The 17428-nt window shown below is 40.8% G+C and overlaps 1 protein-coding gene across 2 annotated transcripts in view; it reads left to right on the top strand.

The window, feature by feature from the left end:
- Positions 1–17428, top strand: part of CLSTN2 (calsyntenin 2) — a 322525-nt gene that overhangs the window by 257973 nt on the left and 47124 nt on the right. For both annotated transcript variants that reach the window (XM_053985975.1, XM_053985976.1), the window contains exons 6-8: positions 7384–7569; positions 12144–12392; positions 12897–13018. In XM_053985975.1, the coding sequence (XP_053841950.1) occupies positions 7384–7569; positions 12144–12392; positions 12897–13018 (557 nt within the window). The remainder of the gene's footprint in view (positions 1–7383; positions 7570–12143; positions 12393–12896; positions 13019–17428) is intronic.

Below are 17428 nucleotides of genomic sequence, written 5' to 3'. Positions count from 1 at the left end.
CATTCCTAGCACCTCTTTAAGGTTGAATAGGCATTGTGTGCAGTCAGATCAGATTGCTCTTCCTGCTGAAATAAAATCCTTCTTTTGTACAAAGAAGGCAGGACCTTCCATTTCAGCAGCAGAGTGATCTAACATCACCTCTGAGTCAACATTCCTCAGAGATGCTGTTTGCAGTAGCTGCTGAGTGACTTCAGAATGGTTTTCATGGGGGCTTTCTAGTAAGATCCAGTTACTGAAGAAAACCAAAACCAAATTGGCTTTCATTCTGCCAATGCTTTTAACAAGGAGGAATATGATTACTAAGGAAATTGATTATTTGGAGGAGGCTGGTCAAGTGCAGAAACCTTGCTGATGGGGGTAATATTCTCAGTCTTCCATAACAATTTAAAAGGGCCAAGTAATTTCTGCACTGAACATAAATCAATTTGCGTTAATCTTGTGCACACACCTAGCAGCTAAAAACAACATCCTTGTGTTGTCTTAGCTGCAAGATATTCACCCATATTTTTATAAATGAAATTTATTTTGAAGCAGGGAGTCTTTAGCCAGTCTAGGCTTGGCACTGCTGTGCATGCAATAGGCACACATCCTTCAACCAGGGTAATCAGGATGAAATACTTGCATTCAGCTGTTAACTTGAATGGCACCATTTTAGTAAAATACCCACTCTAAATAACCACTCTAGACATTTGAAAATTGACTGAACTCCTGAGTACTACCGGGCTTTGAACTTAAAATTTACGTAAGTTCATATTTGTTTTTTAACTTGTATTTATGTTGTTTTTACTTTGCTTTGACTACCAGATATACTCAGAGAAAGCAGTCATACCTGTTCCAATCTAATTTTTCAGATATGCTCCCTTTAGTACGTTCTATGTCTGCATTATAGTTAAGTACATCTTCCCTGAGCACTCCAGGTCCTTCCATGTTTATTTTTACCATGGCCTCTTACTGAAAATAGTGCTTTATATATTCCAGGACTGCCTTACTTTTGCTTGGCCATGTCAGACTGTGGTCTGTGGAAATGCTTTCTTGTCTTAACGAAATCAGCTCTTTTTCCATTTGTTGTTTTTCAGTGATTTCTCAGAAGTTTGCTGAACTTCCTGAGCACTTTGTATCATTACTAAGCACTATTTCTGTAACACCAGTTCTCAAGGACATCTTCTTCTGTGCTTAGGATATCTTCTTTCTAGACTGACTTCTAGCGTGGCACTGCCTTCCTTTCCCTTCACTGGTGGCAGTAACTGACATAGTCCTGGTCTTGTGCCAGGACTGCAAATGGAAATATCAAATAACACTCCCAAGGCAGACTCACAGGAATCATTACCTGTTAGTTCCCTGTGTACCATGAGCTTCACATTTGCAGAGTAACCCATTATTTTCCTCTCTGCAGGCTGTTCTGCTTATCTGTGAGGACTGAAATACTGAAGCCAGTCTTTTCCATCTTAAGTGATACAAAAACCCCATTCATTTTAGACCTAATTAACTAGATTTTTATTTCCATATAACTCTGCGGAAGATAACTCCTTTGCTCACATTTCTGTATTTGCAACTACAAAACTAGTCATTTCTTTTTTGAATTTTCACTGCAAGATCCTCCTGAGCTTTACTGGGGCAATTATCATTTCATTGAGAAGTTTCTTATCTCTGAGATGCAGCTGACGGCATCGTACCATTAACATTTCCTCTGCCCAAAAGTTAGAGCACTGCGGGGTATCCAGTTAGGTTTGAAGCTTTTCCTTATGGTTTTTTTTCTCTGCATATAAATACTGCCACGTATTCTTAGACCTTGGGTGGAAAAATTTAAGGCTTTCCACATGAGTTATGATACTCAATTCATTGATTTGGGTAACTACTCCACGCAGTGTTTCAGAGTCTGTCTTTAAGAATCTGAGAAGCACTTTGCTCAGAGACATTAGAAGCCTGTGACCAACTCAAACCTGGCAAGAAGAAGGTTATTTCCTTAAGAAAAACAAGCAGAGAGCCAGTTGTAATGACAGAGCTGGCAGGGTGGGGTGATGTATTTGTCACCCAGGGCCAAGCCCTGAGTGTGCTGAGGGGAGCAGGGCAGACCCAGAGAAGGGGCCTGGCTCAGCCAAGATGCCAGATCCCCCGTCCTGGGGAGGAGGCAGGTCCCAGGAGGGGGGATCTATTATGTGAGGGGCTGCATGTTCCGTGGGGTCGGTGGTCAGAGACAGGAACGACACGCACACATCAGAGCCCCTTGCGAAAAGCGCGAGCTTTATTGTTCAAACCTAGTTTATATAGGGGGTTTGAAACACCCCAGTTTCAGCTGCTGATTGGTCTGATCCCCACACAGCCCAGCTCCCTGACCAGTGAGATGTCTGCAGCTCAGGATGGAATGTGGTAGGTGAAGTCCCTGTGCAGACTTGAATCCAACCTATCCCTGCCTCATCTGAGGACCTGTTTTACCTCTAGGCTGGCCAAGGTTGAAGGTCGGATATGACCAAATTTATTTGGCAGCTACAAGCTAACTGCAAACTGTGGATCTCTGCAAACAGGGATCCGTGGATGAGGGTTGGAATTCATGGATGAGGGATCCTTGGATGAGGGTTGGGATCCATGGATGAGGGATCCGTGGATGAGGGTTGGGATCCATGGATGAGGGATCCGTGGATGAGGGTTGGGATCAGGCCACTGAGCAGGTCCACAGTGCTGAGGCTCTGTCAAGCCAGAGCAGCAAGCCCTGGACTGGCTCCTGGATCCAGAGATGCTGTGGCTGACAGACCAGCACCTGCAGCCCAGTCTGATGGGGCTAAGCTTAAACAGAGCTCCAGGCCCATGCAGGGCAAATGGAGGCCCCAGGTGAAGCCTGTGGAGGTTCATTAGGGCTTACTAGTGCCCTTGGGGCTCTGACACCACGGGAAATTCATTATTCAAATGCAATCTCACAACAAACAATAGCTTAACCCATGCTGTTTCATGGCTTTTAGATTCTTATATGCTTATGTCACATAATTAGATCTGGGAACTTTCTCACTTGATGGAATATTCAGTGTCACTAGGTCAAGCACAACAGTTACTCCATTGGGTTCACCAGCTCCTGCAGCAGCAGCCTTTCCACTGTCCTGTACAAAGCACAAATTTCTGTCTCTTTTTTGTTTGTCTTTTTAAAACTATCAACATGCTGCACAAAGAAAAGGTGTATATGAATGTTTGTTTATGCTTTGAGATGTGCACTTATATCTCTTAGCAAACCAGCAGAGCTCTGGACATCAGTTTGAATTTTCTCTTTGCTGTGGAAACCCTTTAACGGAGCAAGACCTGATTATCATTTCCTTCAAAAGTCACTCATTTTATTTCACATAAAAAAGGCACCAGAGTAACCTTTAGCCAAGTCTGTAGCCTACATAAACAGCACAGATGTGAGGATGCTGCAGAGGAAACAGAAGAGATACCAATTACACTGCTCTGGGAACCTTCTGTTCCAGCAATTATATAGGGATGCTGCAGAGACTCACTAACGGCACCACATAAATTTTATCTTGCATTTAGCTGCCAAGATGCATATCTTCAGTGCAACAGGAGAGAAGTCTTGTATTTCATTGTGTTGTAATTATCTTTAATTACGTTGCCATCTTTTTTAACACCGTGAAATGGAATCAAAGCTTATGGCCACACACATGTGGGAGATGTGAACCACGTCATGTCTCCTCTGCATGATCTCCTTCAAGGAAAAAAAATCAGACTAAATCCCTCAGTGTCATCTAGAATTAGAAATTAATTAAAATATAAAACATGGATCACAAAGACAGTACAGAAAACCTTAAGTTTAGAGATCAAGGAACGTCTTGACATTATCCATCTGTTGTTAAAAGGAAAATGTGTTTAGTGCATTGGGATTTACTTTTAAAGGCTCACACTGTCACTGAAGTTTGATCCATTTTGATCTTGGGATCATTTGAGCATCTCAGCAATCAAGATCCAAGTTTACATAGCTACTTTATAATTGATGAAATCTGAACCACAAGCTTGACATGGTGATATTTACACTTGAATTGTAGGGATAACCCAGCTGGGGCTGTCTTGCATTTTCTGGAGCAGCTTTATGCTACAAGTGGCAAGCAAGCAAAAGCCTGCTGAATTATAAAATCAAAACAGTGGTTGCAGGACTAAACAGTGCTAGTTTTATTCAGACTTTCCCCCTGGGATTAGTCTTCTACCCTGACAGCATTTACTTTCCTAATTTTGCCGTGTAACGTGGTGTTGTAGCAGGACTTGGGTCAGGTTTGTGTCAAAGCAGGAACTGTGTTGGTTTGGTTTAGTTAATCTAAGTGCAGCTTGCCAGTTCAGGTGGGGTTATGTATCTGAACATATCTAGAAAATTCCTAACTTCAGAGGCTTTTGCAGACTCTGGTTACATAAGACTTCTTCTGAGTCACTCCAGAGGAAATGAAAAAGTGCCACCACATTCCTGAAGGGAAGATGCTGATCTTTTGACTAAGTCCAATGTGGGATATTATTCTGGGAGAGAGCAAAATAATGGTATTCACTCGTTCAAAATTAAATAAAGGACTTGGGTTACTGCCACAATAATTTCTTCACACTGTTGCTACTACTTATTGTTGCTTGTTCCAGCTCTGTGCACTTCCCAGCATTGCTGCCTGCACTGGTGGTGAGATGCAGAGGGTGCTGGCCTCATCTTCACACCTCTGGGAGCTAAGTGCTTGGAGGCAGGTTCTATGGACATAAGCCAGTTGTTTTTTATCAGAGCTGTTGCTGCCTTTAGAGACAGTTCTGCCATCACAGGATTGTCACCTGCTCCTGTATTGCCTGCCTGCCTGGGAATGCCTTTGGCATGGAGAGGGACTTCTTGGTGGAATTCCTAAATCTGCACTAAGTCAGTGAAGTCAGTGCTGGTGCAGTTTAGGATGAGGATTGGTCTGTGGGGATGCAGTGGACCAAAGTACAAAGACACTGGTTCAAGTCTAGTTGATGTTTTACAATTTAGAAGTGAGATAAATGTGAGTGATTTAGAGAGGTGCAGGGTTTATGATCTCTGGGTACAAATTCCCACTTCTGCCAAGCTGAAAACAAGCATGAATCAAAATACCTCTTCCAGTTCTTGTGGCAGAAACAGAGGCCTCCCATCATTCTTCCTTGTGAGCAGTGGTATTTTATATGATGTGAGTTTTATAGGACACTCCTTGTATAGCTGAGGTGAGTGTGCAGCTTCAGGCACCTTGCAATTTATAATTCAGTCACATCTCACATCCACTACTGAATATTTTGCATGACTACTGGTCCATTTGGTATAGCTGAGAAATGGCTGAAAGCTGCTGAAATAGTCAGAAAGGTTCCAGATATATATAAGACTTTATTTTCCTTTTGGGCTAGAGGGATACAATGCCTCTGGTGAATAAGATATTATAAAGATCAATAATTCATATATTATTAGTTTGCATAAAACCAGCAAATTACTTTATTTTTACCTGAAGTACCTCAAAGAATTTGTTGCTCTTGTTCTATTGGAAAAGTGTTAACCTCAAATTTCTGCAATGGAGAGGGAAAAGAAACCTCCTATTGTAATGATGTCCCGTATATGGTACTTGAAATTCTGATGGAACTGTTTAAACCGACAATTGCAGAGAAACTACGCAATACTGTAGATCGAGTCTGACTTAATGTGGAACAAGTGGAGTGAATTACATGAAAATTACAACTGAAATAGTAACTCAGTTATATGTGCACAGGCAGCCATGGTTGTCTTAGTCATGATTATTTTTGATATTATAATTAGTACTAGTCCTAAAGATTTTAGGACTAGTAAAAACCAACTGGGTTATGTCAAAAAGAAGATCTGAGAATTCTGAAATGCAGACCGGTGGTTGTAGCATCGTTGCCTGGACTCTGGACTAATGACTTCCTCACACTTCCAAGTATTTGCATGGATGTTCAGGATTTCTTGTAAATGTTTAATTGAATGCAGTTTAAGACCTGAGAAAGAGCACCATTTTTCAAGCTTTCTGAAATGAGATCTGTTGAAAAACACAAACTCCTTCACCTACTGAATGCATACATACATATTTGTATCCACTATTAGTTTTCCCTTCCACTGATATTTAGAACAAATCTCTGTCCATTTGCTTTCAGGGATTTTGTTGACTGCCAAGACCTAGAACTTTTCCATTTACGAAGTCTTCTTTTACCTAGAAAGATCTGAACTTGTTAAGCAATGAGGGGAAGGGCCATGAACATTGCCAGAAGGCTGGGACATCTCTCCTTTAAGGACATACTAAGAGTTGGGGTTGTTCAGTGTCGAGAAGGCTCCACAGAGATCTTGCTGAGGCCTTTTAGTGCTTGAAGTAGAAAGATGGATAGAAAGATTTTACTGAGGCCTGTAGTGACAGGAAAGAGGCAACAGCTTTAAGTTGGATTTAGATTGGATATATGATTTTTTTTTCCCTATAAGGATGCTGAGGTATGGCACAGGTTGCCAGAGAAGCTGTGGATGCCCTGTCCCTCAAACTGAGATCAGGCTGGACGGGACTTTGAGGAGCCTGGTTTAGTGGCAGGAGTCCCTGCCCATGGCAGGGACATGGAGTTAGGGAGCTTTGAGGATTCTTTCCAACTCCAGCCCTTCTGTGACTTGATTAAAATATGAGCTGTAAAGACAGCTAAAATACATGTTTGTAATTACTGTTGCTTTTTTGGGTTTTCTCTGAAGCGTGTTGCAAACACCATAATTAATTGGATTTCAAACATTAAAATGCTTCAGTTGAGCAGCACAGGGGGTATGGGTGGCACAAACAGGTGGCTGCCTGAGACAGGGGATTGTTTAAATGTTGTGGGCTGTGAGGCATCTGCATAAACACGGATTAGTCAGATTTGGCTGGAAGCAGGAGTCATCCTTTCAGCTGGAACTTCCTGTCATCAGTGCTTCACAAAATTAGGAAGATGTTCAAAGACAAGAAGTGGCAGTACAGAGGTGTTATATTAGACTGACATGTGTAGCCTGGTCTTTGGAGGTATTTGTTCTTAGCACAACACTGTGAAATCTGACCAAACTGGGTGCAGCAGACACCTCCTCCCTGCAGAGTCAGCTTGTATTCTGTCACGGAACATGGGCACTGCAGCTCCAGACTGACACCAATTAGCACTTCTTATCAGGAGATGTGTGTAGCCCCTGCCTGTGTGACTCAACCAGCAGTAGAGTTACTTAAGTGAGCCTGACACTCTTAGAAAAACAGGGCCAAAATCCAAATTTTTAAGGACAGTGGCTTATTGATGCCAACTTCAGAAACACTTATTTTTGCCTTAGTCAGTGTCCTTTGAGAACAATATGTCATTTGAAATTATATAACTCCCTTCTCTTTTTTTACTCACCACTGGATCTTGTTTTTGATTTGTTTGTTTTTCCAGACTGGAACAAACGGATTGAATACAGGCCTGGCTCTGGCAGCATACCCTTGTTTCCCAGCATCCAGCTAGAAACGTGTGATGGACCAGTGTCCTCAATCCACACCACCATTGAACTGCAGACCAATTACATCGGAAAGGGCTGTGATCGTGAAACCTACTCTGAAAAATCACTGCAGAAATTATGTGGTATGAATATGCATTTCAGTTGACATAATAATGTTTTTGCAAACAAGGCACCAGCTCCTTGTGACCTGTAAAGATGCAGCACTTGGATTTAGCTCAGCTGGCTCACTTTGGATTTTAGCAATGAAAATGGAGAGAGTGATGATATTTGACAGCTGCTCCATCCTTCTTTTCCATTTGTTTTCACTCTACTTCATACTTTCTCCCTGCCTTATTTTAATTTTTTTTTCCTCTCCTGTTACAATTCCCCTCTCGATTTTTTCTTCTTCCTCATTCCATCTCTTTCTCCTTCTTTCTTCCGTCTGCTACAAATAGTGGTGTGACAGTGTAGTGAGATTTGCCATCACAGGAAGACCACAGGATTTGAAGGGAATTGAATCTCCCTGTTGTATTTCAGTCCTCCTGACTCAGCTTTCTGTTCTGCTGCTCGGACAAACAAACAAAAAATAAAATTATATTCTGGGCAATCATTTAAGCAAAAATATTTAAGAAACATGGACTTCAGATAAGAGCTGACCTGGTGGAGAAATATTTCCGAATTTTTTCCTCCCTTTTTGTGCTTTTTGATAACTTCATGTAAAATACAGAAGTCAATTTTGAAAGGCAGGTTAAATACTTGAAGATACTGCCGTATTTTTTTCAGACTTTAAGATTCTGTATCTGGCAAAGCAATGGCCACGCAATAATCCCTTCATCTTTTGATATCAGATGTCTCTCCTGCTCTAATATCCTATCTTTAGAGTCCTCCTCTGAAGCCCTGATGGTGTGGACATTAATTCTCATTTTCTCTGTCTCTTTGCCTGGTTTCTGTCTGAGCTACAGCAGCAATTGTACAATTTTTTCCATTTAAATATGTGGATTTTGGTTTGGGATGCCCTGGTGTAGGGCTTGCCTTTGCTCTGATAACCACCCAGAAGTGCTGCAGATATGTTAAGATCAATACACTAACCTTTAGGAAATAATTTTTGTAAATTAAAAAATTTCAGCCAGTGTTAACTAAATTATTAAAAATGGAGAAGCAATTTCCAGGGAAAAATGGTTGGCAGTTGCAATTATCAGTTATCAGAGGAGATGAAGAAAGTGTAAAGGTGAGTGAGAATAGTAGCATTGTCATAAACTTCAAAATTGCTTAGTTAAGATCACAGAAACAATCATGACTTTGAATCTATGTCTTTATCCAACTGGCTGGGCTCTGGAAGACCAGATGAAAATCCATCTGCCCCAATATGCATCTTAATAATGGTAATATTAAATCTGAGAGGCAGAGCAAGGCTTAATTTCATAAAATACTAAAATTTTAATAAAAATAAATATGTTATAGCTAAAGTCAAATACTTTTGCCTCCTTTAAGAAGCTGTATTGGCTGCCAAAAGAACTTTGCTTTGTGCTGTTACAGACCTGAACTGCAAATGGCACAGTCACTCAGCACAGATCACTACGAACAAGACCTAAACCACGAAATTATTACCCTGAAATCAAACAATGGTAGCAGCTATATCCAACAATATTATCATTTCAAGTGTAGGGCTGAAGGGAGGTACCTTCAGCTGCTGTAAAAGTCCTTAGTTGAGGAAGGTTGTACAAACTCTAAAGGGCTCCGTTTGCAGAGTGTGGCTTGACTGCATCACCTGCTGACACTGGAGTAGAAAAGAGAATTACAGGCATCTCTCAGGCATCTCACCATGGCATCTCCCCATGCCAGGGCCATGGTGGTGGCTGCAGGCAGCTCTGAGCAGTGGACAGACATCCCTGCTGAACTTCAGCTCTGGCTCAGCACATCCGTGAAGGAAGAAAATGGAAAACACTTGAGAAAATAAGTAAGAGTGTAAGAGTGTATGTAAATAGGGGGAAAATTCTGCTGAAAGAATTTTTCTTTTGGTCCAGGTTTTCTGTATCCTCATAGAGAACAGACATGGTAGAAACTTGTAACAGGACTTTGATGAAAAGGCTGTAAGTGACAATGTGCTTTACATGAGAATTGCATTTAGCCTGGCCTGCACTTTGCTATTTAGTATTTATTACCATCCTTAATGCAGAGAGGAGTCTTATGAAAGCAGCTTAAATTATTTCTGGAAATCAGTTTTTCAGCCAGACGTTACCTTACTGTAACTAATGGTTCGATGATAAAATCCTTTGAAAAGGATGAAAACCCTGAATTTTTTTGTACAGTGAAGCATGGTGTGATTGCAGAGAGTGCAGAACTGAGCACTCAGACAGCTCTGCACCTTGTAAAATGCAAGGCTCTCTCTGTACAAGTAAAGATCCAGTTTACTAAATAAATCCTGTGCTCATTTCTTCATTTATCTGTTAGAACTCTGGAGAAGGCAGATGTTAAGGAGGGTGAATTAAAATTCATTATTTATATGATGGAAGGTTCAAGTCTGCTTTTCAATAAGCCAGAGATTTGCATTCCCTTGGACGGCCAAGGTGGGCAGCTAAAATGAATAAATTACGCTTGAGTCATTTTACAGTCAAGGAATTATTAGTGTTGTGCCTCAAAGCATTTTAGAAAGCATTCTTTCACCTTGTTACCTGACAGTAACAGTAATAGTACAGTAACAGTACAGTAATAAAAAGTACAGAATGTCTGAAAGACACAATTTGGACTGCAAAAACATACCAGAAAAAAATCACACTAAAATAAACATAGGTTAAGGAGCCTAAAATACAGTGTAAAGATGGCTCTGGTGCTGTCTCCTTTCCCTCTAAATGTAGATAAAATAAAAAATAATGGATTGCTGATTCTCACATGTGGCAGATGGGAAACTGAGACAGGGAAACACTTTCAGCCTCAAGGCCCTGCTCCTGCCCTCCTTCCATTATCCTGGCTGGTGTAGCATTGCAAGAGGCCCAAAGAAAGTTTTTGATCTGATCACGAAGGACAGTTTGGGCTGGGTGTTATTTGGATTATTTGTTTCCAGCTAAGCCAGCAGTCTGGTCCAGCTCAGCAAGCAGCATCACTGTATGCTTATCCTGGCACAGAGTTTGGAGCCCAAATGTGCAGGACTGGGAGAGGAGGTGAGGGCAACTGCATAAATCACTTGTGAAAATAAGCACTTCTATATGCAAGAGGTGCCTCAGGGGTCTCACCCCAAAACTGAGCTTCATGCAGCAGTTCTGGAAGCATTTTAGGAGAAAAGGGCATCAGGCACTACATTTTGGAAGAGCACTGATCCCATGATCAGGCTGTTCTGGGAACACCTCCAGAGGGATCCTGTTTGCATTGCTCCAGGTCTGTCTCTGTACATGAGAGCAGTCTGGGACTCTGCCTGGATTTATTAGGACAGGAAAAGCATGACTTATTCCAGCCAAATCTCCCAAGCACATAATCCAATGATTTTTCTTAGGGCAGGATTAAAACACATAACAGGATGAGATTCCAAACTTAGCCATAAATGTCCATACAAATATGGGCAGATAAAGTAGAACCTGTTGAGCTTGGTGCTGGTTACACAAATGCAGTGTCCTGTATTATCCAGAATTACAGTCTGTAAAATAAATACACATTGTCTCCATGCTCAAACTATGAACATGTAGGTGTTAGTTTTTGTATTCAAAATATCACTTCAAAATAGCCTCATTTTGCAGTATTAAATTTTGGAGAAGAATCCGAGACATTCAGTTACAGAATAAGGTAAATATTTCCAAATTTCTACTATAATACTTTTTTTTTAAAGCCTGTGTGAAACAATTCTACACACTTTTGGCTTAAAATTTTTTGCACTCCTGCAGAGAATTGGGATCTTTTATCTCTTCTTGGATGGTGAAGGAGGGCAGAACACCTTAGCAGGGGATTTTTTTATGCCATCACAGTTTACTCACCGTATTGTTACTTGACAAAGCAGCAACAGGAATACAAAGATTGTTTGTGCTTTTTACTCTTGGAATTGTATTTCCTGCTACAGGTTGTCTTTCACCAGTAGGCAAATGCTCTGGGTAGCTTCTTGCATGGTTTTCATAGTGCCTGGCAGTTGTTAAGCTGTAAGCAAACAGGGCTGTGAAGAACTGTGCTATTTTATCAGCTCTTGGTACCACGGTGTTTTCCATTTCGGTCTATCATTAAAGAACACATGGAGCTCCAACCATCAAATATGTACCAGAGTGATATTATCTGGTTGGGGTGAATCCCCCCCCGTGAATGGATATTCCTCCCAGAATTACTGTGGGGCCTGTCCTGCATTCATCCCCACTGTGCTGTACTTTACAGCACATCATCCCCACAAACCTTCATGCTGTCAGGGAGGGAAGATAAATGCAGAAAATTTGTTTTGACTCTTAGCAGATCTTGAAATAGCTGAAGAAATGTCATTAATGAATTTCAGAAAATAATGAACATTTCTGAGAAAGATAACTTTACATTATTTTCTATAGTTTTCTGTGCAGTAAATTTAATCTAGAAAACTCTTGCTGGTTCATGCTGGTGGGTATTTTATAACAGTTCAGTGATTTGGCATTGAGGCTGGTAGGACCATTTGGGTAGTAAAATAGTCTAAAGAGTGTGAATCAGAACCCTGGCCTATATTAATCTTCACAGCTTTTTCACTGGTCTCTCATTGTGTTGTTCATGTAATTTGCAGGAGCTTCCTCAGGTGCCATTGACCTGCTACCATCTCCCAGTACAACAACCAACTGGACAGCTGGGCTCCTCATGGATAACAATGACATGATTTTTAAATTTGATGGAAAGCAAGGAGCCAAAATCCCAGATGGAATAGTCCCGAAAAATTTAACTGATCAATTCACCATCACTCTGTGGATGAAACATGGACCTAGTCCTGGATTAAGAGCTGAGAAGGAGACTATTCTCTGCAACTCTGACAAGACAGGTGAGTCTGTGTATGGAAAAAATGTTATGTGAAGGGAATATCAACAGCAGTAGAGTGTTGCCATGTCTCCTGATTTAGTTTGGTCCGAGAAAAAACTAATCTCAGATGGTGCCACTCCAAACATTGCTGACTTGAGAGCTTATTAGGGGCCTGATGACTACCTAAATTTCAAACACAGCTGGGAGAACATAGATCGAGATTTCACAGGAATTGACTGATAACATAACTAAATTATGTTTAACTTGTTTCATTATTTAGATTGAAACAGTTGAAATTCTTGACTGAAACAAGTTAGACAAAATATGCATTTGGATTTAATTTGTTAGCCGGGGCAGGATGATTCCGTGAACAAAGCTGATATAGCATAATTCAAGAAGAGTCATACCAATCCATGAGAAAACTCAGTTCTTCGGGGTTTCTCTGATGTGACTGGGTGCTGTCAGTGTGTGAGACTCCCAGACACCAAGGGCTGCGTGTGGCTGAGCCAGGTGTGTCCCCCCGCAGAGATGAACCGGCACCACTACGCGCTCTACGTGCACAACTGCCGCCTCGTGTTCCTGCTGCGCAAGGACTTCGACCAGGCCGACACCTTCCGCCCCGCCGAGTTCCACTGGAAGCTCGACCAGGTACCTCCCTCGTGCTTCCCAAGGTCATCCAGGACCCTTGTTCCTCCTCAGGCCTTTAGGCTGCACAGGGAACCACCCAGATCCCAGATCCCAGATTGCACATCCCAGATCCCTCCTCCTCAGCCCTTTAGACAGCACAGGGAACCACCCAGATCCCAGATCTCAGATCCCACATCACACATCCCAGATCTGTAACCCTCAGCCCTTTAGAAAGCACAGGGAACCACCCAGATCCCAGATCCCACACTGCACATCCCAGATCCCTCCTCCTCAGCCCTTTAGACAGCACAGGGAACCACCCAGATCCCAGAGCAGCTGTCCAGAGTCTGTCTGGAGTCTGTCCGAAATCTCTTGCAATTACACTGCAACTTGCAGCTGTTGCAACTCTAATTAGGATTCACATAAAAAGAGACAAATAAGTTAACTTTGTAAGTAGAGGTTTATATCCTGTGGCAGTGGAGAGAGACATGATATTGCATATAGTTCTCTAAATGTTTTCAATTTATCATTTTTTAAAAATCTGCTTTATCAGCACAATGGGAGTGATGGAAACCTTTTTGGTTAAGAGTATGCTGATAGACAGAAAGGCACTTCTGTTATATTGTAAATCCTATCTGCAGACCTTTTCTTTTATCTGCTGTGCTGTATGTAATTTTGCCTTATTATTAAGCATATATTGCAAGAAAATTATTATTAAAGAGATAAGAGTTGCCTTTCATAGACTTATTCATAGGCAGGATAAACATCATTTGGATGAAAGAAGACAAACTTCAGCAACGTGCTGATTTTTTCAAAGCAAGTTTCTTCTTATCTTTGAGTCCAAAATATGCCATGGAAAATGTGGCTATAGGACTGCTTACTTTTCTAATTCACCTTCTAAATTTATATAAAAATGAGATCTCCATCATGTTTATGAGATGAGTGCGGTAAGAAAGCCTGTGGTGATCATAGCGCTCACTTTGCATTTACACTAACCAGTGTGGAATCAGTGTGTGCTGTACTCAATATGACATCTTAGTGTCTCAAAATAAATTGAAATCAAATCATATTGAAGATTGCAAGTCAGGAGCAACTGATATCATCTCAGATAAGGCTGTTGTGAGTGCTGAAGATGGACTTGTATTTCTAAACTCAGTACTAAGCATCTAATTAATGATAATGCAAAGTTTTTGGGAAGTATTTTGATTTTGAAAATTGAGTGCAGTCAACTTAAAAATGAGAGAGAACCAATGTCCTCTCAATAAATGAAATCTGTGTGTGACTCTTTTAACTTAGCCATGGACCTTCCTAACTACTACTGAAAACTACATGATGTAAACTAGGGACAGAAAATATTTTTTAGGTCACTTGATTAATTTCCTTTCATTCGGCTGCTGTCAATTGATTTCCACAGTATATTTTCAGCTGTTGTTTATAGATGAAAAAGAAAGTAAGATTAAAGTGTAAATAAAGTTTGTTATGGGTTGTGTGCCCAGACTTCCATGAAGATAGATTTATATTGTCAAGGTGATACTGTTGTAAGTTTTGTCATGAAGGGGCTTCATAAAAATTCCTGCTTTATCTCTTCTTCATGCTCCATCTGGCCTATATGGTAGAGTAAATTAAAAGCAACTGAAAATAAAACATATGTGAATAATGGGCCAGGAGGGAACTTGCATGGTTTTGAAGACAAGGCAGTGAGAAATTGTCACTATAATGTAGTAAAATGATGCCTTCTTCTAACTGTATACCCAGAGTGGTCTATCTTAGGAAGCACAGGATATTTTAAAACCACAACATAAAACAAGTTAGGGTCCTACTCAATATGAAAAGAAGCTGGGCTAGACTTTCAGGAGTAGATTAATTTGATTATTTGCATATTTAGACACTGACATACCTCTGGAAATCTCACCTTCAGAACAGTTTATTCTGTAGTGGCAAACCCTCCGATTCCCTGCTGCTGTTGTTGTTTTGTTAAGAAGAGCCTGGGAATGGAGCAGTGCCCAGCTGCTCTCCCTGTTCCCCCACCTGCCCTGTGGGACAGGGCTCTGCAGACAGGACAGGGCAGAAATGACTCTGCAAGACCTCCAGGGCTTGGTCCCAACCACAGCCAGAGCAGAGGAAAATGTGGCAGAGAACTTTATTGCTGAGCTCACTTTATGAGTGCAACAATCCAGAGATTGTTTTTGCTGAGAGGTATCCAGTGACCTTGGAAGAGGGTGAAGCTTGAACTGGTGAAATCATTTATCACTCTCACTGCAGAACAGTAAAATTTATGATACCAGCTGCTCTGGGCTCTATCTACTCCATGAGACTCCTCATTCTTTCAGGGCACTGACTAAGTTTAATTGAATTGTCTAGATCTCATTTCTGTGGTGGGTGAGTTTGGCACACACCTTAGCTGCAGGCTCCGTCCTTGTCTGGATGCAGGGATCCACGGAACATTTTACACAGCTGCACCTGAGCAGTGCATCTGGAGCCTCTCGACACCATGGCAGCCTTGCACAAGGAGTGTCTGGAAGCTCCACATGACAGTGTCTGCCAGGTTAGCTCTGGGAAGATTGTGTCTTAAGTCAGTTCAGAAAGTGAAGGATTTATTTCCAGTATGGCTTTCAGTTTATTTGGCCCTATTTGTTCCATTAATGTCCTTTGCTAGGTGAATTTTTCACTTACTGCGCTGAGAGTGCCACAGCCCTGGGCAGACGTGCCTTTACCAGTGACCTGCTGCCACAGGGCCTCTGCAAAAGGTGCTGATAATCAGAGGTATCAGACTTTTTACTGAGGGTGTCCTTTTATAAGAAGCATGGGAAAAAAGAAGTGTGGATAGTTTGGGATTTTCCCCACTTTCATCCTTTTGCAAATTAAGTGTCTTAGTTGTGAGAGAATCCATTAGCAGTAATCTGGAAGAAAAGGTATGGAAAGAGCAATGTTAAAGAAAATCAGTGTCAGGTCTGTAACACTGGTAATCAAAACTGCAATAGATGCCCAGGTAGAGGAGGTTCCTTCATTTTATTTCCATTTCCTTGTAAGCCCAGGTGTTTCCTTTGTTTCAGGATCATGACCTTTTTTCTGAGTTTCCCATTCAAAAGTTTAAATCGAATATCATGATGAGTTTGTCAACATTTGTTGTCAACATTTATTTCTTTTCTCATACTTTAAGTATTGGACACTTTTTAAACCCAAGAACTTATTACAAAAAGGGCAGAAATTACTCTTAACAAAACAAAAATTTTTGTTACCAAATTCAGTAAAAGGCATCTAAATTATCACCTAATTATCTCAAATGGATAGGAACATAGGTGTTATTTTAAGTGAATTATTTAGGCAGCCAGATATGCATTTGGGCCATCTAAGAATAACATATAAAATATTAAAACTGTTTCTTTGACTTTCTTAGAAAGCTGTGAACCAAACCAGAACTGTAGTTTGAATGATTAACCAAGTCATTCAAGCCTTTGGTGGAAGTGGAATACATAACACTAAACAGGATGGTGTACTTTGCACTGTTCAGAACAGGTATTACACTTTTCATACAAATATGAGGACAGCCAAAAGGTATTTTTTCTTCCCCTAAATCATTAGGATAACAACACTTTTTTTTTATAGGAAGAAGGTACCTGAGCCAGAGATGAACAATTTTTTCATGCACTTTATTCACAGTGCAACATTATTTTCAGGATGTTATCATTCTGCAAACAGTCTTCACCCCAGAGGCAAAATTTATGTTGATCCCATTAAAAACAGAGAATCTAGTGCATGATGTGGAATCATTCTAAGTCAGCAAAAACCAGATAAACATGCAGAAAGTTACTGTTTCTTTACTAAGATGAGATAAATTGTTTGAATAATCCAGAATTAACCTGCAGTGCTTTTCATTGTGAAGAAGCCCCAGAACAATTCCTTTTCTAACAGGAACTACAGGAGACTGTTTAGATAAGTCTAAATGTGGTGCATTTTGTCTGTGTGGGCACGGAGCTGCCAAAGGATCAAGGCAAGGCCTTGGTTTGCACTTCAACACTTCAGTGGCCACACACACACACCAGGGCCTTCCCCTGGAGGAAGCAGCTGTGACAGTCAAGCATTTCATTCCCAGCTCCTTTTTTAAAATCAGCACCTGCTCAAGGACATGGTAGAGCAGGAACTGACTTTCAAAGGAATTTAGGTTACATGATAAGAGGGTAAAGTGAAATTGATTTGGTATTTGGACTCTTTTTTTTTTTTTTTAAATATAGTTAAATTGAATATTTCCATCAAATAACAGGATTTATACCTGGAAGTGGTTCTTTTATGCTGGTTTGTTAAATGTTGTTTAGAATTGTTATTTGTGTGCATTCAGTTTTAAGAGCACCCTTCATATAATAACAGCTGTGTGTGGCCTCCCTCTTGAGAGATTCAGAGAGAGAGAGAAAATGAGTGAATATTTATGGAAAG

The sequence above is a fragment of the Vidua macroura genome, chromosome 10 (assembly GCF_024509145.1).
Source record: "Vidua macroura isolate BioBank_ID:100142 chromosome 10, ASM2450914v1, whole genome shotgun sequence".
Taxonomy (NCBI): Eukaryota; Metazoa; Chordata; class Aves; order Passeriformes; family Viduidae; genus Vidua; species Vidua macroura.
The sequence above is the reverse complement of the archived record's forward strand: the minus strand, read 5'-3'. Positions and strand labels throughout refer to the sequence as shown.